This window comes from Manis pentadactyla, chromosome 14 (genome assembly GCF_030020395.1).
Source record: "Manis pentadactyla isolate mManPen7 chromosome 14, mManPen7.hap1, whole genome shotgun sequence".
NCBI classification, from domain to species: Eukaryota; Metazoa; Chordata; class Mammalia; order Pholidota; family Manidae; genus Manis; species Manis pentadactyla.
In genome coordinates, this window is record NC_080032.1 from 35,642,864 (window position 1) to 35,666,729 (window position 23,866).

At 40.7% G+C, this 23,866-nt stretch overlaps 1 protein-coding gene across 3 annotated transcripts in view; it reads left to right on the plus strand.

The window, feature by feature from the left end:
* Positions 1 to 738: 738 nt before the first annotated feature.
* Positions 739 to 23,866, plus strand: part of UBP1 (upstream binding protein 1) — a 58,436-nt gene continuing 35,308 nt past the window's right edge. Inside the window, exons 1-3 of one of the 3 annotated variants that reach the window (XM_036892198.2) lie at positions 739 to 839; positions 1,244 to 1,426; positions 18,082 to 18,233. In XM_036892198.2, the coding sequence (XP_036748093.1) occupies positions 1,314 to 1,426; positions 18,082 to 18,233 (265 nt within the window). In that variant the 5' untranslated portion in view covers positions 739 to 839; positions 1,244 to 1,313. Of the gene's footprint in view, positions 1,427 to 17,466; positions 17,496 to 18,081; positions 18,234 to 23,866 lie in introns of those variants that run through there. The other 2 variants (XM_036892206.2, XM_057492494.1) reach the window with 2 other exon arrangements.

Genomic DNA, 23,866 nt, shown 5'->3' on the forward strand with positions numbered 1-23,866 from the left:
AGGCAGCCCCACCGAGGTCCTTCCATAGCATCGGATACCGTGTGAGTATGGAGCTCTTGGGGTGACGTTAGCCCCAGGAACAGGATCTCACCATAGGGGAGGCCAGGGCGAGTGGGCCCCCAAAACCATGAGAGACAACAATAACACGACTGCCAGCTGTCACCGCAGTTGAACCTCTCGCTTAACTCACGCTCGCCATTCGGCTCCGGGCAATCAGCACTAGAAGAGACTTTCCGAACGCTTCTTGGGAGCGTTGATTGGCTTACACTCACGTCAATCCAGATTTTCTGCCCAATGGACCTTTCGGTTCTCAGACACGGCGCGAGCTTATTGGCTAAGACTCATAAGCGCTCCACACACCTGTAATGCGAGCAATACCCAGAGACTACCCAGAAGGAGAATGGAGGAAGCGTGCGTTTCGGCCGCAAGTGCGGTCCAATGAACTCTTTCTTTTGGCAGCAAATCAGTCCTCGAGCCCGCCCAAGCGGAAGAGAACTTTGATTGGCTGTTTAAGCACAGGGCACAGAGCCTCACCGGAGCCTAGACCAAGCTCTTGCCTTTATTGCCTCGTTCACCCGTCAATCAGCCGCTTTTCCGGAGAGCGGAAAGAGCCGCCCTATTGGCCCAGCCTCTTCCGGGGCTGAAAACTGGCTGCGTGGGCGGGGCGAGCCGGTCGGCCTGAGCGCGGGCGCTGCGGGGAGCGCCGGGGCGGGCCGGGGTGCGGGCGAAAGCGGGGCGGGCCCGGGGCGGGGCCAGGCAGGCGGAAGTGCACGCGAGCCCGAGCCCGAACCGGAGCCGTGGGAAGCCAGCGTTCGGGCCGGCGGAGCGGCGGCGGCGGGGTTGGCCCGGGCGGCGGGGCGCTAGAGCAGGGCGGGCGGGCCGAGGGCCGGGATTGAGGCCGTGGGTCGGGTGACGGGCGGGCTCGCCACGCGCGGCCGTCGGAGCGGGCCGAGCTCGCCCCCGCGCGGTCCTGGGAGGATGCGGCCCGGGGCCCCGGGGCGGGGCGGGCGGCGGCGGCGGCAGTGCTAGCGGCGCAGGGGTGGCGGCAGCGGCATGAGGCGCGGGGCCGGCGCCCGCGGGAGGGAGGCGCTGCCGGCGGCCCGGCTGCTCGCGCTGCAGCTACTCGCCGGGCTCGCCGGGCCCTGCTCGCCGGGTCCCGGCCGCTCTCCTCGCGGCCGCTGCCCGGGCCGCTGCTGGTGACCACTCGCCGCGCGCCGGAGGGTTCACCCGCGCCCTCCCTCAGGACGCGCCCGCGGAGCTCCGGCCCTCGCCCGCTCGCGGAGCCGCCTGTGCGCCGGCAGCGAGGCCGGAAGATGGCCTGGGTGCTCAAGATGGACGAGGTGATCGAGTCCGGGCTGGTGCACGACTTCGACGCCAGCCTCTCGGGTATCGGGCAGGAGCTGGGCGCCGGCGCCTACAGCATGAGGTACCGGGCGGGCGGGCGGGAGGGCGCTTCTTTCCTCGGGAAGGGCCTGCACGACTCGGCCTCTGCCAAGCGCGGCGGCGCCCAGCGTGCCCGGTCTCCCCCGTCGCGGGTCCGGGCTTGCCGCGTGGCCACCGGGCCAAGAAGCCTCCCAGACCCCGGCCGCCGGGTGGCGGGTGTGGGAGCCGCTCCCGCGGGCTTCATTTTTGCTGTAAAACACGCCCCGCTGTTAGCAGAGCTTGGGCTGGTGGGGGAAGGGGCTTCCTTTCCTGGCAAGTGATTTACAAGCTGGGAATACACCGTAGGAAATGCTAGGACTTCTGTTGGGAAGATTATTCTCCAGGGTTTTGGTATCACTGCCTACTTACCCTGTTATACATTGTAGCCTTTCCTGGTTGCAAATTTTAATCACGGTATTAACAGTAGTCATTTTATCCTAAGTAGAAGTAACCACGGGGGAGAAAATCACATTAACTTCGTTACATGTCGGCGTTGTCTCAATGTGAAACTTTTCATTTTGGGGGCTACCCTCTTAGGCTGTTACCTTTTGAAGACAGTTTGTTTTGGTGTCTGCTGTCTGTACCAGCAGCCATTCATTTTTAATTTTGAGAGGTTGAAACAAATCTGAGCTTAGTCTCTTGCCTTTATCCTGTTTAAACACTTAAATCAGTTTTGCAGCTCTTTATTTTTGTTTTTAGTAGCTTTATTGAAATGCACTTTAGGTACTGTAAGTTCACCCAATTAAAGTGTATATAATTCAGTGGTTTGGCATCTTTTGCTTAGTGCAAATTAAGTGAAATTTACCAAACGTGTTCTTTAAAGTATGTCTGGTGTCTTTGAAGTGCTGTCCTGTTTCCCAGTACCTTTCATACATCTCATTGCAGCTGTGCGGGAGGACAGGGAGCATTAATGTCCGGAAGAAGAAAGAGTGGGTTAGAGCAGGGGGAGGATAGTAGGGCTGTTCCCTGAAATAGTTCTCTTTTAATTCTTAAAGGGAAACTCTGGGCTTTAAGGTAGTTTCACAGAGGTGGAGATGCTTCTTAGGGCGTGGAAGTCTGGAGGAAAGCCTTCCCTCACCAGACTCTGACCCTGATTCTCAGAGCTGGTCTCCTTGAACTTGGCATTTCCTCTCTCTGCAGTTGTGCAACTCAGAGCTCTAGTTGAGATAGCTTGTTTTCTAGAACAACTGTCTTAGTTGTTGAGGAAATTGAGCTACTGATAGTCATCGGGTCACTCCAGATGGGGTCCTAGAGGCAGTGATCCCCCAATGAAAACGAGCTGCCAGGGCCCCCTGCTCCTTGAGATAGTGTTTGCAGTAGAGGTACATTGGGTGTCTGTCTTCAGTTGCTTCTCAGTTATGGCAAAATGAAAGTTTGCTACTGAAAACTTTGCTTTTTGAGGGTAATTTTGGGCTTTTACTTTTTTTCCTAGAATTTTGTTTCAGTGATTCAGCCAACTAATGAGCTTTTGTTTATGATTTATTCTGTGAGAAGGAAATAAGGTCTTGATGTTAAACTTTTCTCTGACCTAGTTTTTAAAATAATGCCTGACATCTTTGTAATTCTGTGTCTTTTACAACACTTCACGGGGAAACTTTCCATTAAACGTTTTTGGTTATTGGTTATATGGTATGTGTCATATGCTGAGTTTTCAGGTATCCTTAAAGGTAAATACCCTGTTAAAGGAGATTATTTAGTTATTTTTTCACATTTTATTGGATTTTCAGAAGCTAAGAAGAGCCCATGAGAGTACTTGCCTCTTGCAGATTCAAGACCCTATATTTGAAATTCAAATTTAGGGGATTCCAAAACTGGCTTGATAGAGAAAGCCTGAAGAAGTCTGCAGGCCTTATTTGATTGTATGACACTTCCCACCTGGCCTGGACGTGAGCCTGGCCTGGAGGTGGGCTCTGGGGGCCAGATCTCAGGCAGGCCCAGTGCCTTTTCTTGCCTGGGCAGTCAGTCCCTTTCCCTGTGGTGTCGATTGGGAAGTAAGGCTATTGATGCATTTTTCTTTCATTTGTTCTCAAGTTGAGGAAGTAAACTTGCACTAAATTTGAAATTACCATAAAGTGACTTTCTGATAAAAGTTTACTCCATAGGCAGCTTTCCATTTTTCTTTGAAGTATGCTTACTGCATTTGCTTTCTGGGTGGCTTAAAACAAGTGGTATTTTTAAAGACTTCTTTTAGGAAAGGGTTTCCTCAGATATGGGGGAAGATAGCTGGAGTTGAAAGATGGTTTCTCTCTACAGTCTGACCTAAAAATATGTTTGCGTTGAACAGCATAGGCTGATGGTACTGCAGTATGTTGAGGCTAATTTCTTACACTCTCTGTTTCTTACCTTTTTGATTTTTTGCTTTGGTCTCGTGTGTGTGTGCATGCTCACACTTTAGCGTGTACTGCTGTGTGTTACGCTATATTTGTGTATAATATGTGGGGCAGGTCATAAATATTTTTTAAAATCTTAAAATAACAGGATTCTAGAGATGGATGAAGAGAACTTTGAACTTGTAAACTAATACTTTTCTTGTGAGTTAATCAGCTTGGAGATGTGCTTGGCCCTAAGGGCCTGTTAGTGTCACTACCATTCTAAGTGGTGGTGGTTTCGCCCTCACTGAATGAAGGCTGAAACTCATTGTAACTGGAAATCTGGGTCATCCATGTTTTGTGCAGTAAGGAGCAGGTGATCAAATGACCTTTAAAAAGTAATTATTTAAAACTCTCCTAAGAGGGTCTTTTTGGTCCACCTGGTAAGTTTCTTTCCATCTTACTGTTCACATGAAATTTATAATCTGTAGCAAGGTAATTTTCAGAATTTAAGGAGTAATGTGACTTCTTTAAATTACATTAAATACTTCTTAAATTACTACCTTACAAAGGGCATTGTTCTGAGCCTTGTAAAACTTCACTATGGTATAAATCTACTTTGAAACAAAAGGCATGCTTTACATATTCTGAAGTGGGAGGTAGATACATCCATATTTTATAAATAATTTGCTAAGTCAAACTGCTTCGAGGTGAAGACAAGTTGCCTGTATTGATTGAAAAGTTAAAATGTCCATTTATAGACCCTGTGAAATAATGTGAAATTTTCAACTTTGATCAGTGTTAAGTTAGTAAAAGATAACTAAAGATACGGTTTATTATGCAGCTATTAATAGCTGATGATTTTCTCTTCGTCTCATGCTAAAATGGAATGCCCTTGAGTAGGTGACATTTATCTTGGAAGTATAGAAAAATATAGAATCAGTGAACTTTCAAAAACTTAGGATGCCTGAGACTACTTCCAGAATTGACAATAATTTCCGTAGAAGTTTTCAAAGTTAAAAAAAAATTTCTTTTTCTGGATTTATCTTGGCTGAAGTAAAGAAAATAATGAATTGCTGATTTAAAAACATTGATTTCAGATTATAGTGTGTCCACTTTGGTTTTTAAATTTATTATCCTAAAGCAGGAATTGGCAAATGTTTTCTGTAAAAGGTCAGGTAGTAAATATTTAAGGCTTTGCAGACCAGGGGTCTCTGTCACATATGTATGTTTGTTTACAATCCTTCAAAAAAAAATGAAAGAGTAAAAACCATTCTTAGATCCTGGTTTTGCAAAAATAGGCCAGCTGGGCTTGGCCCTCAGGCTGCTGACCCTGCTCTAAAAGATAAACTCTAATAATATTGCTTTGATTGCCTTAGGACAAGATTTGCTGCGTTTTGAAATCCTATATTCAAGAAGTAATTTTTATGTAGACTAAGAACTCTCCCAGCTAATTTACATACATTCTTTTGTTTGTTCTTAGATTTTATTATGTTCAGTTTTTAAAATTAGGGTGTCTCCTCCCCTCACTAAAAATAAGATTCAGTGTCGTTTATTTCCTTCAGGGCTGTTTGAAACTTCGTAGTTCATTGATAGGTCTCCTAAGCCTGGTATGTTTTGTCACAGTGGCACTTGTCAGTTTGCCAGGACAGATTTAAACCTTTCCTTTTGGTGGAAATACCATCTGATAACCCTTTTTGTTTGTTTGTTTGTTTTGTTTTTAGAGTCTGTGACTGAATTTAGAAGAACTCTGGATGTGAAACTGTTGTTCCATGTAGAATCTTGGCGGTAGAGGGTTTTTTTTTTTTTGGTAAACGAGTTTTTTTTGAGATTGTGAAATTGTTCTCTGGGTATGAATTATGACAGAACTAGATTTTATGCATTTATTCACTGGTAGTTGAATTTTTAAACTTTTCATTTTAAAATAATTTTAGGTTTACAAGTTAACAAAGATAGTGAGTTGACATACCCTTTACCAGCTTGTCCTATTTGCATAACCAGAGTACAGTTTTCAAAATTTCCTTGGTGCAGGACTGTTACCTAAAGTACAAAATTAATTTGGATTTTGGTTTTTCCTCTGTTGTCCTTTTTCTAACAGGTTCCAATCTTGGATCCCATATTGAATCTAGATTTCGTTTTCTTAAATGACAGTTCGTTAATCTTTTCTTTTTCGATTTTGACATGTTTGATCTGTAGTGGTCAAACCTCTTGTTTTTAAAACATGTAAACTGTTTTTTGGAAGCAAAGATGAAATATGCCTGTGAATACTATTCAGGTTTTGAAGGATCTCTGTCATTTTAGCAAGGTAATTTGAGTAGCATAGGACTACTATTGGATGGATAGTGATGGAGTAGATGGTAATCCATTCTATAAATGAACTGAGTACTTTGTCTCAGTCTCTCCAAATAGCAGGTATGATGTGTATTTTATAATCCCTTCATAATTAAAGAAATTTTAAAATTTATTAAGATAACATTTATAAACCATTATATATTACCATAATGTTTTCTGTTAACAAAATATTTTCAAAAACAAAACAGTGAGAAGAGTGACATTGTTTTAGACTTTCTGCAACTCTCTTTACTTTAAGGACTGGCTTAGAAAAACAGATGAATTCTCTTTATCTGCTATTGGATATATTTTTTTGGTTGACATATATGAAGAAAATCCAGCCTCACATAAATGTGTGGTTGGAAAAAGGAAGATTATTTTAATAGCCCTTTCAGAAAATTTGCTATTCTTTGACGCTGTACCATCACCTGACAAGTGGTTGTTTCTTAAAGTTGCAAGGTGGAATCTGGAACTGTATCGATTTTTAATACATTTGAAGTGCTTGGTTTGTCTCCTACTTTGATTTTGTTTTAGATTTTGTTTTGATGCTATACCAGCACTTGACAAGTGGTAATTTCGTAAAGTTGGCGAGTAGAATCTGAAACCATATCAGTATACTTTTGTACTGTTATATATAATTGCTTGGTTTCTCTTGTACTTTGGGTCTCTTAAACTGGATAATTTTGAATATGCATGTATTGGTCATTTGGAATATAATAAAGGTTTCCTGAGTTATGCCAGCCTTCTAAATGTTGACACTTCACTGTGCATATAAAAAAATCACATTCCTTAATATGCTACCATCAATTAGAGAAAAGCACACGGTAGAGAGACTGACTGCCCAGGCAAGAAAAGGCACGGGACCTGCCTGAGATCTTGCCCCCGAGCCCACCTCCAGGCCGGGCTCACCTCCAGGCCAGGCTCACATCCAGGCCAGGTAGGAAGTGTCGTACAATCAAATAAGGCCTGCAACCTTCTTCAGGCTTTCTCGATCAAGCCAGTTTTGGAATCCCCTAAATCTGAATTTCAAATATAGGGTCTTGAATCTGCAAGAGGAAAACAGTTATTTTCCTTGAAATGATAGACTCACTCTATTCATTTTTTTAGGAAATTTCTGTCAGATACTCTGGTCTGAATAATCAGTTTGTCAGTTTTTCTTTCAAGTATAAATGATAATCCTGTGAGGGAAACTATTAGGTGAGCTTGCAGATAAAATGGTGGTGTAAAAGCTTTTCCTTGAGACAACCATTACATACATGTAGGTGTACAGCAGAAATACATTATACCTACCCAAGGACCAGTATTTATTAAAATTAGTAATTTTTATACAATGACTGCTAGTACAGTTTGGTGCCACAGCCTTGATTCATGCCGTAGTATTGGCAATTTTAATCACCATTGGCTTTATGCCATGAATGCAAATGTCATCAAAGTGAAAAGGGGAAATAATGTTTTAGTATTTTCTGAAAATAGGTTTGACCTTCTGAACCCCCTGAAAGAGTGGTAAGTTTCCTGGGATTCCACAGACCACACTTTGAGAACCTCTGGTCTGATGTGTGCCTAGAGTCCAGACATATATTTTTTAATTAAATTTTTTCTTTTAAATTAAAAGCAAATTCATCATTAGGGTCAGAGAAGTTAAGTAGACTGCTACAGTGCCGCTCAACAAATGGCGAGCTGGGGTGTGATCTCCACTCCTTTACTGCACTCTTCGGCTGCCTACTGGTTAATAATCAAGAAGTCAAAGGAGTAGAAGAGGATCTTTCTGGATAGGAAGAAAATTAGTCAGGAATGGTATATATATTTTTCTTTCTTATTCTTGTATCTTGTTTTCTTCAGGATCTTGCCAAGCTTATTTCTTCTTACTCCACCATCTTTTCCCCAGAATCTGAGCCTATTTCTAATAATTGGTAGGATCCCAGACTTTCTAGTTAGTGTCTTTAAATGATAGATTTGTTTCTTCCTGTGTAATCATTACATTTCATTTTCTTGCCTTAGCACGCTGGCTAGGGCTTTGCTGTAGTGTTGTTGGGAACCATTGTGTGAGAACTTCAATCTTGAGTCACCTTACTGATTTTAGAGAAGGCTCCCCAGTTTCATAAGTAGGTTGTCTCTGTTCCTAGGTGAGATTGGTCCTCAGTTTTCTCTTCTGTTCTTCTGTCATTTTTAAAAAACGTGGAGGCTGTATCAGTTTCAAGAGAGTTGAATAGCTTTCCCTTTTTTATGAGCTGAACATTTTTGTATGAGATAGGACTTAACGGTTTCTTCAAAATTTTGTAAATCTCACCTGGAATACAGCCTGGATTTGGTGATTTTAATTTTTTTTTTTTGCATTAGTTGATGTTTGACTGCACATATAGTTTATTTAATGGACATAGGAATTTTCAGAATTTATATATGCTAGCCAGTTACAGTATTTCATAGAAAACTGTCTGCTTTATCAGAGTTTTCAGGGTTTTTAAAAGCTCTACAGGATTTGTGAATATTCCCTTTGTTTCTCTCCATGTACTACTTGTGTCTTTTCCTTCATTCATGACCTATTTCATTCATGCCTATTTTGTGTTTTGCAAGAAAGCAAATTCTGGTTTTGTTTTTCTTTTCTATTGGGTTTTCTGTTTTATTTTGGTGTTGGTTTTCTGTTTTCCTGCTTGCCCTTAATTATTTTCCAACCTACTGAGTTGGATGCTTTCTCCTTGATTTTGGTGTTTGTTTTCTCAGAGGTGTATTAAAGGCTCTGTATTTATCTGTAAGTCTACAAAGGTTTGAAGGCAGCGCCTTTGTCTTCATCTCTATTGTTTTCTTTCTTACTGCAACCTTTCATTATACATACGTGTATGTCACATATACTTTCTTCTACTCCATGATTCATCTGTCCACTGTCTTTATGGTGGCTTTTGAACAGAAGTTCTTGATTTTGATAGAGTCAGATTGACCAGTTTTCATTTATAGTCTTTCCCTACTCTGAGTGTACAAAGATACTCTTATAGTCTTTTCTAAAAGACTTAAACTACTTTTCATATTACATCCAAATGTGTAATCCATGTGGAGTTGTTTTTTACTTTCTGTTTTTGATGCAGTGGGAGGTAGGAGACCAGTTGCAGTTTTTCTCTCTGTGAATATCCATTTTGCCTTAGTATCATTTACTGAAAAGCCTGTTTGTTTCTCATCTCTTTATAATGCCATTCCGTTCTAAGTCAAGTGCCCATACATGTGGTGGTGGTTTCTAGATTGTGTATTCTGTCTTGTGTTCCTGGGCAATACCCAACTGGATCATTACAATCTTTGATTTGGTTTATCAGTACTTAATTAATTATTTTTGCACCTATACTTATGAAAAACACAGCCAACATCATACTTAACAGCGAAAAGCTGAAAGCTTTTACTTTAAGATCAGAAACAAGACAAGGATGCACACCACTCTCCCTACAGTTATTCAACATAGTTCTGGAGGTCCTCACCACAGCAGTCAGACAACACAAAGAAATAATCCAGATTGGTAAAGAAGTTAAACTGTCACTGTTTGCAGATGACATGATGTTGTACAGAAAAAACCCTAAAGAACCCATTCCAAAATTACTAGAACTAGTAACTGAATTCAGCAAAGTTTCAGGATACAAAATTAATACACAGAAATCTGTTGCATTCCTATATACTAATGATCAACTAGCAGAAAGAGAAATCAGGAAAACAGTTCCTTTCACAGTTGCATCAAAAAGAATAAAATACCTATGAATAAATCTAACCAAGGAAGTGAAAGACCTATACCCTGAAAACTAAAAGACACTCATGAGAAAAATGAAAGAAGACACCAGTAAATGGAAATACATCCCGTGCTCATGAGTAGGAAGAATAAATATTGTCAAAATGGCCATCCTGCCTAAAGCAATCTACATATTCAGTGCAATCCCTATCAAAATACCAACAGCATTCTTCAACAAACTAGAACAAATAGTTCTAAAATTCATATGGAACCACAAAAGACTCTGCATAGCCAAAATAATCCTAAGAAGGAAGAAAACCGGGGGATTACGCTCCCCAACTTCAAGCTCTACTACAAAGCCACAGTAATCAAGGCAATTTGGTCCTGGCACAAGAACAGAGTCATAGATCAATGGAATAGAATAGAGAGCCCAATTATAAACCCATACATATATGGTCAATTACTATATAATAAAGGAGCCATGGATATACAATGTGGAAAAGACAGCCTATTCAACAACTGGTGTTGGGAAAACTGGACAGCTATATGTAAGAGAATGAAACTGCATTATTGTCTAACTCCGTACACAAAAGTAAACTCTAAATGGATCAAAGACCTGAATTTAAGTCATGAAACAGTAAAACTCTTAGAAGAAAACATAGGCAAAACTCTCTTGAATATAAACATGAGCAACTTTTTCCTGAATGTATCTCCTCGGGCAAAGGAAAAAAAAGCAAAAATGAACAAGTGGGACTACATCAAACTAAAAAGTTTCTGTACAGCAAAGGACAACATCAGTAGAACAAAAAGGCATCCTGCAGTATGGGAGAATATATTCATAAATGACATATCTGATAAGGGGTTAACATCTAAAATATATAAAAAGCTTACATGCCTCAACACCCAAAAAGCAAATAACCTGATTAAAAAAGGGCAGAGGATCTGAACAGACATTTCCCCAAAGAAGACTTTCAGATGGCCAACAGGCACATGAGAAGATGTTCCACATAGCTAATGATCAGGGAAATGCAAATTAAGACCACATTGTGAGATATCACCTCACACCAGTTAGGATGGTCAACGTCCAAAAGACAAGCAACAACAAATGCTGGTGATGATGTGGAGAAAGGAGAACCCTCCTACACTGTTTGTTGGTGGGCATGTAAATTAGTTCAGCCATTGTGGAAAGCAATATGGAGGTTCCTCAAAAAACTAAAAATAGAAATACCATTTGACCCAGTAATTCCACTCGTAGGATTTACCTGGAGACAAGGAGATCACAGATTCAAAAAGACATATGCACCTCTATGTTTATTGCAGCACTGTTTACTATAACCAAGAAGCAACCTAAGTGTCCATCAGTAGATGAATGGATAAAGAAGAGGTGGTAAATATACACAATGGAATACTATTCAGCCATAAGAAGAAAACAAGTCCTACCATTTGCAACAACATGGATGGAGCTAGAGGGTGTTATACTCAGTGAAATAAGTCAGGCAGAGAAAGATAAATACCAATGATTTCCCTCATTTGTGGAGTATAACAATGAAGCAAAACTGAAGGAACAAAACAGCAGCAGACTCACAGACTCCAAGAAGGGACGAGTGGTTACCAAAGGGGAGGGGTGTGGGAGGATGCATGGGGAGGGAAGGAGAAGAGGATTGAGAGGTATTAACGATTAGCACACATAATATAGGTGGGGGGGCATGAGGAAGGCAGTATAGCACAGAGAAGACAAGTAGTGACTCTAGTATCTTAATATGCTGATGGACAGTGACTGTAATGGGGTATGTGGTGGGGACTCAGTAATATGGGCGAATGAAAAAACCACAATGTTACTCATGTGATACCTTCATAAGATTGTATATGAATGATACCTTAATAATAAAAAAATAAAAATGTCTGCGGTCAGTAATTGTATGTGGTCACTTCCTTGCATGTACCCCTGACTGTCCTGTTTTCTCTTGCTTTATTCCTCTCCACCCTTTTTTAATTTAGCGGAACTGTAACCCTGGTTCAATTTGATTCTTCACCTTTTGCAAGTTACCTAAGCAGCCGACTGTGGCTATAGGGAAGCACTGACTTGTTCTCATTTTAGTCAGTCCAGGACCTCAGCTTTCAGTATCATCTATTTTGCTGCTCCTTGGTTTCACCAGTGTCCTCAGCCACTGGCTCCCCGCCCCCGAGAATGGGTGACTGCCCAGAGTGCAATGCTTCCTCCCGCCTTGCAGCTAATCCCCTTACTTGGTACTTTACTGAGAATACTGAACTCTCACTACTATATTGGCTTGTTTCTTGATGTATTAGTTGTAGATTTCTTTTTATCCTACTTTGTTTATTGGGGCTTTAAAAAAATATCTATATATGTATAGATATATTTTTTATTAAGATATTATTGATATACAGTCTTATGAAGGTTTCACATTTAAAAAATGTGTTTACTACATTCACCCATGTTATCGTTTTCCCCCCATTCCCCATTGCAGTCACTGCCCAAAAGTATATAAGATGCCAGTCACTTTTCTTTCTCTGTGCTACCCTGCCTTCCCCATGACCCCCCCACACCATATGTTACACTCCTAATGCCCCTCAATCCCCTTCTCCCTCCCTCCTTCCCCAGTTGCCCTCCCCCACCCCTCCCCTTTGGTAACCACTAGTCCCTTCTTGGAGTCTGTGAGTCTGCTGCTGTTTTGTTCCTTCAGTTTTGCTTTTTTGTTGTACTGCACAAATGAGGGAAATCATTTGGTACTTGTCTTTCTCCACCTGGCTTATTTCACTGAGCATAATATCCTCCAGCTCCATCCATGTTGTTGCAAATGGTAGGATTTGTTTCTTTCTTATGGCTGAATAGTATTCCGTTGTGTGTATGTACCACATCTTCTTTATCCATTCATCTACTGATGGACACTTAGGTTGCTTCCATATCTTGGCTATTGTAAATAGTGCTGCAATAAATATAGGGGTGCATATGTCTTTTTCAATCTGAGAACTTGTTTTCTTTGGGTAAATTCCTAGGAGTGGAATTCCTGGGTCAAATGGTATTTCTATTTTTTAGTTTTTCGAGGAACCTCCATATTGCTTTCCACAATGGTTGAACTAGCTTACATTCCCACCAGCAGTGTCGGAGGGTTCCCCTTTCTCCACATCCTCACCAGCATTTGTCGTTCTTAGTCTTTTCGATGCTGGCCATCCTAACTGGTGTGAGGTGTTATCTCATTGTGGGTTTTATTTGCATTCCCTGATAATTAGTGATGTGGAAACTCTTTTCATGTGCCTGTTGGCCATCTGAATTTCTTTGGAGAATTGTTCATATCCTCCGCCCTTTTTTTAATCAGGTTATTTGCTTTTTGGGTGTTGAGGCATGTGAGTTCTTTATATATTTTGGATGTTAACCCCTTGTTGGATATGTCATTTACAAATATATTCTCCCATACTGTAGGATGGCTTTTTGTTCTGTTGATGGTGTCCTATTGGGGCTTTTTGAATCAGTGAATTGATGTGTTTCGTCAGTTCTGGAATTTGCTCAGCTCTTATCTCAAATCCTGCCTCTGCCAGTTCTTTCATCTTCTGGGACTTTGGGTCAGTATAGAGTCTTCTCACTTTGTCCTTTCTTTCTAATGTCTGGCATTTTCCATCATTTCGCTCCCTGTGTTGCCTTCTGGATTTTTTTTTTACCTATATTCCATTTTCCTTATTGTCCTAGATTGTGTTTGAGCTGCTGTTAAGCCTGAGTTCTTAATTTTAGCCATTTTATTTTCCAGTTCAGAAGCTCATTTTTGTTCCTTTTCAGTTTTGCTGTCCCTTAAAATTTCTTTCTCCTTGCAGATCGTCCCAGGCTTGTCTCTTATCTTTTCAGAGTAACAAGCACACTTATGGTATGGGTTCAGTAATCCTGGCATCAGAAGCAAGCACAGCACACTTTTGTGGTATGGATTTGGCAATCCTGGCATCAGAAGCAAGTGTATCAGTTGGTGTCCAATCAGAAACACAGAAACCATTTAGATGTTTCAAGCAGAGAAAGATTGAGTGAAGCATGTAACTGCAAAGGTGATAGAAGGGCTGGCAGGAAGGAGGGTGTTACCTGGCTGCTCCTGGGCTAGCATGTAGCTGCCGGAGGCCTGGCCGCTGCAACCCTGGCTGCCTGCAGCTGCAGTCTGTGCGGTTGCCTGCCTCTGCCCTTTCCCACTCCCTTTTAATTTCCCAACAGTGCTTCCCTCTGGAGCAACCTGACAAGACTCCAGCTGGTAGGAAGTCTTGTATGTGGTGTAGTTTCAGGCCTCTTACTCTCTGCACCAGACAGGAAAGAGATGAATACCAACAGACAGAATTTGGAACTGGGTAGATGCCATCTGTTGTTTTGCTGTTGGTTCTTGCTCCTAGAGTCGTGTTTGTCTTTGTGTGCCTGGTTATTTTTGGGTACTGGCATTTCAGAATTACGTGGAATAATCTGAAGCCTTGAGACGTTTCCTTTGCTTGTCAGATCCCTGGGAATGCCTCCTGTCTGGGATAGTGGATTACAAAAACAGTTGAATACTAGAACTTTCTTAAGGTTCAACCTGGTAGAAAGTATGATCTCAAATTATCTAGAGGTATAGTTTTTCATTTTTGTGATAGTTTATTATTAGTCCAGTTCATGCATTGATACAGCAGATATTTAGCTCCTCTGTGCTTCAGTAGATGCTAGGCCAGTCAGGGAGAAACAGCACATTTGGGAGATTGTTGTATACATGTGGGGGATACAGATTTAAGGCATGTGTACTGTTGCAATGTGACAAGCTCTGTGGATAATAGAGCAGAAAGGGAAATTGGGAGTGCAGTTGGAAGGATTGCAGTTGGAAGGATTGCAGTTGTCAGGCTGTCCCTGAGGGGGCATTTGTAAAGTGAGTCAGGAGGACATCAGAAGAGGAGAGCCAGTACAAAGGCCCTGTACAAGGCAGGGAAGGAGGCCGGCGTGGCTGGGGCAGAGGGGCAGAAGGGCAGAAGGGCAGAGGGTGGGAAGAAGAGGGAAGAGCAGATTGCACAGGGCCTTGTAGGACCTTTTAAGGATCTGATTGACAGTAAGCCTATAGAGGCTCAAAGGAATGACACCGTCTGAGAAGAGAATCACTCTGGCTGCTGTGTTGATTGAAATGTATTTTCATTCTAATTAAGCAAAATTAATTGGGATTGCAGTAGCAAGTGGTCATTAACTTGTTCACATGTTAAGTTTATTAAGGAATCATTTACCACCTACTTTGACATAGTATTTCCTGTGTGGATCATCAAGTGAATAAAATAGTGGTTGCCTTCTAGGACCTGGAACAAATAAAGTTTTATGTGTTACATGTGACAGGTTATTTATGAGTGCCATTCTGCAATCTTATGTCACATTTTGATGACCTGTATTTAATGGTCAACTGAAGCGGTTAGCATTGAGATTTAAAATTATAACCTATGTCACTTTTCAGTATAATTAACTAATGCTTCTGAGTCATAGTTTTCATCCCATTTCTGTTTTCCTTCTCACCAAGAGAGCTTTAAATGCTTACATATATATGATATCAGAATTTTTTTTTTGGTATCATTAATCTATAATTGCATGAGGAACATTATGTTTACTAGGTTCCCCCCTTCACCAAGTCCCCCCCACAACCCCCATTACAGTCACTGCCCATCAGTGTAGTAAGATGCTGTAGAATCACTACTTGTCTTCTCTGTGTTGCACAGCTCTCCCCATGCCTCCCCCCACATGCTAATCATAATGCACCCTTTCTTCCTCCCCCCGCCACCCTCTTATCCCTCCCTTCCCACCCATCCTTCCCATTCCCTTTCCCTTTGGTAACTGTTAGTCCATTCCTGGGCTCTGTGAATCTGCTGCTATTTTGTTCCTTCAGTTTTTTCTTTGTTCTTACACTCCACATATGAGTGAAATAATTTGGTACTTGTCTTTCTCCACCTGGCTTATTTCACTGAGCATAAATACCCTCTAGCTCCATCCATGTTGTTGCAAATGGTAGGATTTGTTTTCTTCTTATGGCTGAATAATATTCCATTGGGTATATGTACCACATCTTCTTTATCCATTCATCTACTGATGGGATATCAGAATATTTTTATTTACATCTACTGCTGGAGCCATTTTGACTGTTGTGGTTGTTTTTCAAAGAGAGCTGATATGAGGCTTAAAGTGCCATTTATAAGTCTCCTGAAAAGTTGTCATATCTGCCCCAAGGTTTTTATCTCAGTCCTGCTTAGGTGGGACAAAAGCCCAGGACACAGCGCTGACAAGAGCTCTAGAGGGGGGCTGGCGACCTTGCTGCCTGTGTGTGCTTCTGTTGCACTTGGGTACTTAACCAGTGTTTTGGCAATTCCCAGGTATAAATAAAAGAGGAGAATTAGTAGATAATTTTGTCTCAGAATAATCAGTCTAGTGCTTCAATAGAAATGCATGTGGGGAGGAGGGAATGCAGGGCTTCCTTCCACTTTATTTATTTCCACATTTTGTTTTACACTGAATTTAATTAAAATAGGCTGGTCGAATATCTGAGTCAACAGCTTGCGAGAAAATAAGCAATTCAGACAAGCCTTTGCTATTGGTGTTGATATAGTAGTTATTCATTTGGATTGATTTTATTTTTATTGGGGAATGAAACTAGAAAAATGATCAAGATAAAGATGTACATACAGCACAGTGAATTTTCTCAAGAAGCAGTTCATATATTAATGGTGGGGATGTAAAATGGTATAGCCCCTTTGGAAAACAGTTTGGCAGTTCCTCAAAAAGTTAAACAGTTAACATATGACCCAGGAATTCTGCTTCTAGGTGTCTACCCACGGGAATTAAACATATGTCTACACAAAAACTTATGCAAGTGTTCATAGCAACGTTATTCATAATTGCCAACAAGTAGAAACAACCCAAATGTCCGTCATTCGATAGATGGATAAACAAGGCGGTCGGTCCTACAGTGGAGTGTTCATTCATGAAGAGGCATGAAGTACTGATGCATGCTATATAACATGGATGTACTTCAGAAACATCCTGAGAAGCTAGTCACAAGAGGCTGCATGATTCTGTTTGCATTAAATGTCCAGAATAGGCAAGTCCACAGAGACAAAGTAGAACCATGGTTGCCAAGCGAGGGGTAGGGTGAGGGACAGGGTTGGCGAGTGACTGCTGACGGGTATGAGATTTATTTTTGAGGTGATGAAAATGTTCTGGAATTAGTGGTGATGACTGTACAACTCTGTGAATCTACCAAGACCCTTTGAATGATACACTTTAAAAGAGCGAATTTTATGATATATATATGTCTCAGCTGTTTTAAAAAAAAGGCAAACCAAACTATCTTTTTTTTTTACCATCCAGGTTAATAGAGACAGTGCCCCAGAAGCCCCGCCCACCATCTCACTGCCAATCCCTGTCCCAAGTTATCCTTGGGGGAAAAAATAGCTGTTTGTATTGTAACTGTTGACTTCTCAGAGGCAGTCATTGTTTTGGACTCAGCCTGAGGGAGGCTTTATGCTCTCAGCACTGGTAGGGCCCAGAAGGGAACCTTTTGTAAAGTACCATTTTAATCAAATCCCTCTTTATGACTTCATGGTGCTAATGTGACCTATCTTTCAAAAGAGGTAGCTACACACTCCTGACTTGCCTTTTTTTTTTTTTTTTTGAGGGCTGAAATATTTTCCATCATGTTTAATAGTGGATAAAAGGCAGTACACAGGAATAAAGCATGAATGTACACAGAAAGGTACCTACTACCATAAGAGTTGGTCTATTTAAAATGATATGAATGTTCCAAACATGTAAAATATCTTTTTTAGCAGGTTATAGTACTGAAATTTTTTATCACTATGAGAAAATGATCGTTTTTTATTATCAATATACACTCCTTTGAAGGTTTCACATGAAAAACATTGTGTTTACTACATTCACCCATATTATCGAGTCCCCGCCATATCCCATTGCAGTCACTCCCTATCAGTGTTGACGTGCTACTTTTTTATAGAGATAATATGGAATTAAAATTTTTAAAGAACTGTTTGAGTAACAAGACATACCATATATATTGTTAGCCTCATCTCTTTATCAGTAGCATGGATTTTATTAACTAGGAAATACTTATTTCATCTGCTTAATCATAGCTGCTTCCCTTCCTCCAACACCCACACTGAGACAGGGGTTATTGAATACTCTGTTTTGGTGGAGTAGATTAGCATTAGAGTTCTTTATTCTACATACCTGATCTTCAATGTTAAACTACCTTTAAATGTTTTCACATGCTTTTAAATATTTGAAATCTTAAGTGAAGTTGGTGTTGCTTTTTTGCTTTTCAGTGATGTGCTGGCATTGCCCATTTTCAAGCAAGAAGATTCCAGCCTTCCATTGGATGGTGACACTGAACACCCCCCCTTTCAGTATGTGATGTGCGCCGCAACATCACCAGCAGTAAAGCTGCATGATGAAACGCTCACTTACTTGAACCAAGGTTAGTAGGGCTAGTAAGTCTTTTTATATAAGAATTTATAAAAATCCAAAATAAGTGTTTTGGCATTGTAGCCTAGATTACTGGTAATAATTTAAAATTAGATTTTTTTCTTAAAATTTACAACTGAAGTTAACAGAAATTGTGGGAATTGTATTGTGAGCTAACAGAGTAATAGGTTGTAGAAGCTGATTTGCATGAAGAGGGTCTGTGGAACACGATATATTATAGGGTTTTTCAGACAAAATCCAAAGGAGGAGTAAGTAGGAAAGGATGTCAGTTATTTTAGGAACAGTTTCAATATGGAACTTGAGAATGAATGAGAAGTTCAGCTAGCAAGGAACCTGGGCCTCAGGCATGAAGCAAGTTTGTGCTGAAAATAGACATAAGCTGCACCAAGATAGAGTCTGTAGCTCAAGTAAACCGTGTCAAATTTTTTCTACCTGTATCTTGTCTATACTTGATGATAACATTATGTTTTAGCGATATGAAAGAGTGGGCAGAATGGAAAATAGAGATGATGGGAGTGGTGTAGACTTTACTTTTGGGAAATATAGGGAATTTTCCTGAGGTGCTCTCAGCAGTTTGGGTACAGGCCAGGGTAACTTAGCAGTGTAAATAAAAGTACTGTGTTATGTGGAATGAATTTGATGGATACAACACTGAAAACATGTTGAACTCCTATTTTTTTTTAAAGTTGAACATTTCTATTGTTATAACCATAGTGTATACTTATTGTAGAAAAATTAGGCAATATGTCCTGGGATAAAGCTGGAAATTGACTGCAGTTGTATCCCACCAAGATGATATCAACAATTTGGGTATATTTTCTTGTGTTCATATTGATTTTATTTTTTCAAAAAATGGAATTAAAACGTCTGTTCACTTAAGAGTATATTGCGATTATTTTCTGTCATTAGAGTCTTTATTAATTCCTTGAACTTTTGGAAAGAGCTGTAGAATTTAGACTTGTGATTAATATTCTGAAATGTGGAAGAAAGGCTTATTTATAACTTAATTTGATACATAAATTTAGGATATATGAAGTTTTACTTCAACTCATTCTACTGTTTGTAGCACAGTACCCTTTGTTGTTAACATCAGTATTTGGGTGGGCATTCAGTTTATTAGATTCATATTTGTATTTCATTCATAATTGAAAGAACCTTAAAGTTTCTATGTGGAAATCTGTTTTAGACATAAAAATATCCGGAGAAACAATGGAGGGCCAAGCAGTATTTCTAATGACAGAAAAGGAAGTACCCTGAATTTCTGTTGGGGAATATTGTATAAATTCCATTTTGTACATCCCATGGGATTAATGTGGGCATGCATGTACATGTGGGCCCCTCCGCCCTTTAAGGAATGTGTTGGATGTGTCTCTTGGCCTGAGGAATACCCAAAGTTTATGACTATAACTGTTAAACTAGAAACAAAGAGTTCATATTGAAGAGTCACATCCACTATCTGTGGTGTCTTTGCCTGGTTTTGGTGTTAGAGTGTTGCTGGTCTCATAGAATGAATTTAGGAGTATTCCCTCCTCTTCTACTTTTTGGAAAACTTTAAGGAGGACGGGTATTAGTCTTCACTAAATGTTTGATAAAATTCAGTGGTGAAGCCATCTGGTCCAGGAATTTTGTTTTCAGGTAGTTTTTTGATTACCAGTTCAATTTCATTGCTAGTAATTGGTCTGTTCAGATTTTCTGTTTCTTCCTGGGTCAGAGTTGGAAGGTTGTATTTTTCTAGAAAGTTGTCCATTTCTTCTAGGTTATCCAGTTTGTTAGCATGTAATTTTTCATAGTATTCTCTCATAATTCTTTATATTTCTGTGGCATCCATAGTGATTTTTCCTTTCTCATTTCTGATTGTGTTTATGTGTGTAGAGTATTTTTTTCTTGATAAGTCTGGCTAGGGGTTTGTCTATTTTGTTTATTTTCTCAAAGAACCAGCTCCTGCTTTCATTGATTATTTCTATTGTTTTATTCTTGTCAATTTTATTTATTTCTGCTCTGATCTTTATTATGTCCGTCCTTCTACTGACTTTGGGCCTCATTTGTTCTTCTTTTTCTAGTTTTGTTAAGTAAGTTTAGACTGTTCATGTGGGATTGTTCTTCTTTCCTGAGATAGGCCCATATTGCAGTGTACTTCCCTCTTAGCATGGCCTTTGCTGTGTCTCACAGGTTTTACAGTGTTAAATTATTGCCATTGTCTCCATATATTGCTTGATCTGTTTTTTATTTGGTCATCGATCCACTGATTATTTAGGAGCCTATTGTTAAACCTCCGTGTGTTTGTGGGTGCTTTCATTTTCTTTGCGTTATTAATTTCTAGTTTCATACCTTTGTGGTCTGAGAAGCTGGGTAGTACAGTTTCAATCTTTGTGAATTTACTGAGGCTCTTTGTGGTCTAGTATGTGATCTATTCTTGAAAATATTCCATGTGCACTTGAGAAGAATGTGTATCCTCCTACTTTTGGGTGGAGTGTTCTGTACATAACTGTTTGGTCCATCTGTTCTAATGTGTTGATCAGTGCCTCTGTCTCCTTATGTATTTTTTGTCTGGTTAATCTGTCCTTTGGCATGAGTGGTTTGTTGAAGTCTCCTAAAATGAATTCATTGCATTCTATTTCCCCCTTTAATTCTGTTAGTATTTGTTTCATATATGTAGGTGCTCCTGTGTTGGGTGCATAGATATTTATAATGGTTATATCCTCTTGTTGGACTGACCCCTTTTCATTATGTAATGTCCTTCTTTGTCTCTCATTACTTTCTTTGTCTTGAAGTCTATTTTGTCTGATACAAGTACTGCAGCTCCTGGTTTTTTCTCACTATTAGTTGCATGAAATATCTTTTTCCATCCCTTCACTTTTAGTTTGTGTATATCTTTGGGTTTGAAGTGAGTCTCTTGTAGGCAGCATATAGACGGGTCTTTTTTTTTTAATCCATGCAGTGACTCTGTGTCTTTTGATTGGTACGTACAGACCATTTGCATTTAAGGTGATTATTGATACGTATGTACTTATTGCCATTGCAGGCTTTTGTTTCCTGGTTACCAAAGGTTCACGGGTAATTCCCTTACTATCTAACAGTCTAATTTAACTCACTTAGTATGCTTTTACAAACACAATCTAATGTTTTTTTTTTCCTTCCTTTTGCTTCCTCCTCCATTCTTTATATATTAGGTATCATATTCTGTATTCCTTGTCTATCCCTTGACTGACTTTGGGGGTAGTGGTTTGATTTTGTATCTGCTTAGTAATTAATTGTTCTACTTTCTTTACTGTGGTTTTATTTCCTCTGGTGACAGCTATTCAGCCTTAGGAACACTTCCATCTATAGCAGTCCCTCCAGAATACACTGTGGAGACAGTTTGTGGAAGGTACATTCTCTCAGCTTTTGCTTATCTGAAAATTGTTTAATCCCTCCTTCAAATTTAAATGATAATCTTGCTGGGCACAGTAGTCTTGGTTCAAGGCCCTTCTGCTTCACTGCATTAAATATATCATGCCACTCCCTTTTGGCCTGTAAGGTTTCTGTTGAGATAGCCTGATGGGTTTTCCTTTGTATGTGATCTTTTTTTTTCTCTCTCTGGCTTTTAAAAGTCTGTCCTATCCTTGATCTTTGCCATTTTAATTATTATATGTCTTGGTGTCTTCCTTGGGTCCCTTGTATTGGAAGATCTGTGCACCTCCATGGCCTGAGAGACTATCTCCTTCCCCATATTGGGGAAGTTTTTAGCAATTACCTTCTTGAAGACACTGTCTATCCCTTTTTCTCTCTCTTCTTCTGATACCCCTATAATGCGAATATTGTTCCGTTTGGATTGGTTACACAGTTCTCTCAATATTCTTTCATTCCAGAGATCTTTTTTTCTCTCTGTGCCTCAGCTTTTTTATATTATTCCTCTTCTCTAATTTCTGTTCCATTTACCGTCTCTTCTGCATCTAATCTGCTTTTAAATTCCTCCATTGTATGTTTCATTTCAGATATTGCATTCCGTAATGATTGAATCTCAGTCCTGAGTTCATTCCTGAGTTCTTGAATATTTTTCTGTACCTCCATGAGCATGTTTATGATTTTTATTTTGTAATCTCAGGAAGATTGATGGGTTCATTTTTATCTGGCCCTTATGCTTGTGTTTGTGGGATTTGGGTTTTAAATAGGTTCCTTTGGCATTTCATGTATGTATGTGGCGCCCTCTAGTGTCCAGAAGCTCTATTCTCTGGAGGTGCTCAGCCCCTGGAGCGATGTCGGGGGTTGCAGGGGAGTGGCGCTGGTGCCTGTGGGGGGAAAGACCTGTTTCCGGCTTCCTGGCTATTGTGCCTGTCTCCACTGCCAGACCAGTGGGCCGTGTGCACAGGTGTAAGCCTCTGTGCTTTCAGTTTTTAGCTGCCATAGGCAGGGCCTCCCTCTGGCTGGCCTGATGCCAGGGCAGGGGCTGCCAATTTGTGAGCCAGTGCTGGCTAGCTGGGAGGAAGGCACAGCAGGCTGCATATCACAGTGTGGGGCCTTGGAGCTGCATAGCCAGCCACGGGGATGGACCACCTGGAGCTCCTAAAAGCTCCCAACCTGCTGGGCAGAGTGTACCTGGACAATTTTGTCCACCTACCCTTTCTCCTGAGCAGTCTGTTTCCCTTTGGTAACTGTTAGTCCATTCTTAGGTTCTATGATTCTGCTGCTGTTTTGTTCCTTCAGTCTTTCTTTGTTCCTATAGACTTTGGGTTTGAGGTGAGTCTCTTGTAAGCAAGCTTTGTGCAGTCCTTGCCCCTTTAGCAGCCCTTTTGCTGTTAGGAAGTCTCTCAGACTGCCCGTTTTTCTTTTGTCCCAGAGCAGCTGGATGTGGATCCCTGTTTTCCACAAGCGGCTGGAATTTCAGTCTTTCCAGGCATTCTACCTGTCTTAGCTTCCAACCCCACTAATCTGCAGAGCACCATGCAATGTAGGTTCATGCTCCCAGGGCAGATCTCCAGGGCTGGGTGTTCAGCAGTTCTAGGCCTCCACTCCTCCCCACTCTGTTTCTCTTCCTCCTGCCGGTAAGCTGGGGTGGCAGAAGGGCTTGGGTCCCTGCGGATCATGGCTTTGATATGCTACCCTGTTCCGTGAGGTCTGTTCTTTTTTCCAGGTGTATGCAGTCTGGCACAGCCGTTTTTCCTGTTGCTGTTTCAGGATTAGTTGTATTAACTGTATTTTCATATTATATGTGGTTTTGGGAGGAGGCCTCTCTCTCACCTCTCACACTGACATCGTTAATCTTTCAATTATTTCTTAATTTCTCCCCATCTTGTAAGAAAAAATGTGGAAGAGTGAAGTGTATATGTAGACAAATTTTTAAATACATAGATTTGAGTAATCATTAAAAATATACTTGTAAACATAAAGGAAATTACTTTTATGTATCTTCTGAAAAGAAGTGACAATACCTTAATACAGATTTTTCTCCTAGCATGTCACTCTGACAAAAGTTTGTGAACCCAAGATTTTTCATGAATCCCCTAAAATTACAGTCAAAATTTTTATAAGTCTGTCTTTTTCTAAAGAAGAGGATCCATGGCATTTTCGAGGTTAAGTTGAGGTTTGGGCCTGATGGAGGTGTTGCTGAGTTCCTCTCAACCCGCCTCTTTTAAGTTGGCAAAGCAA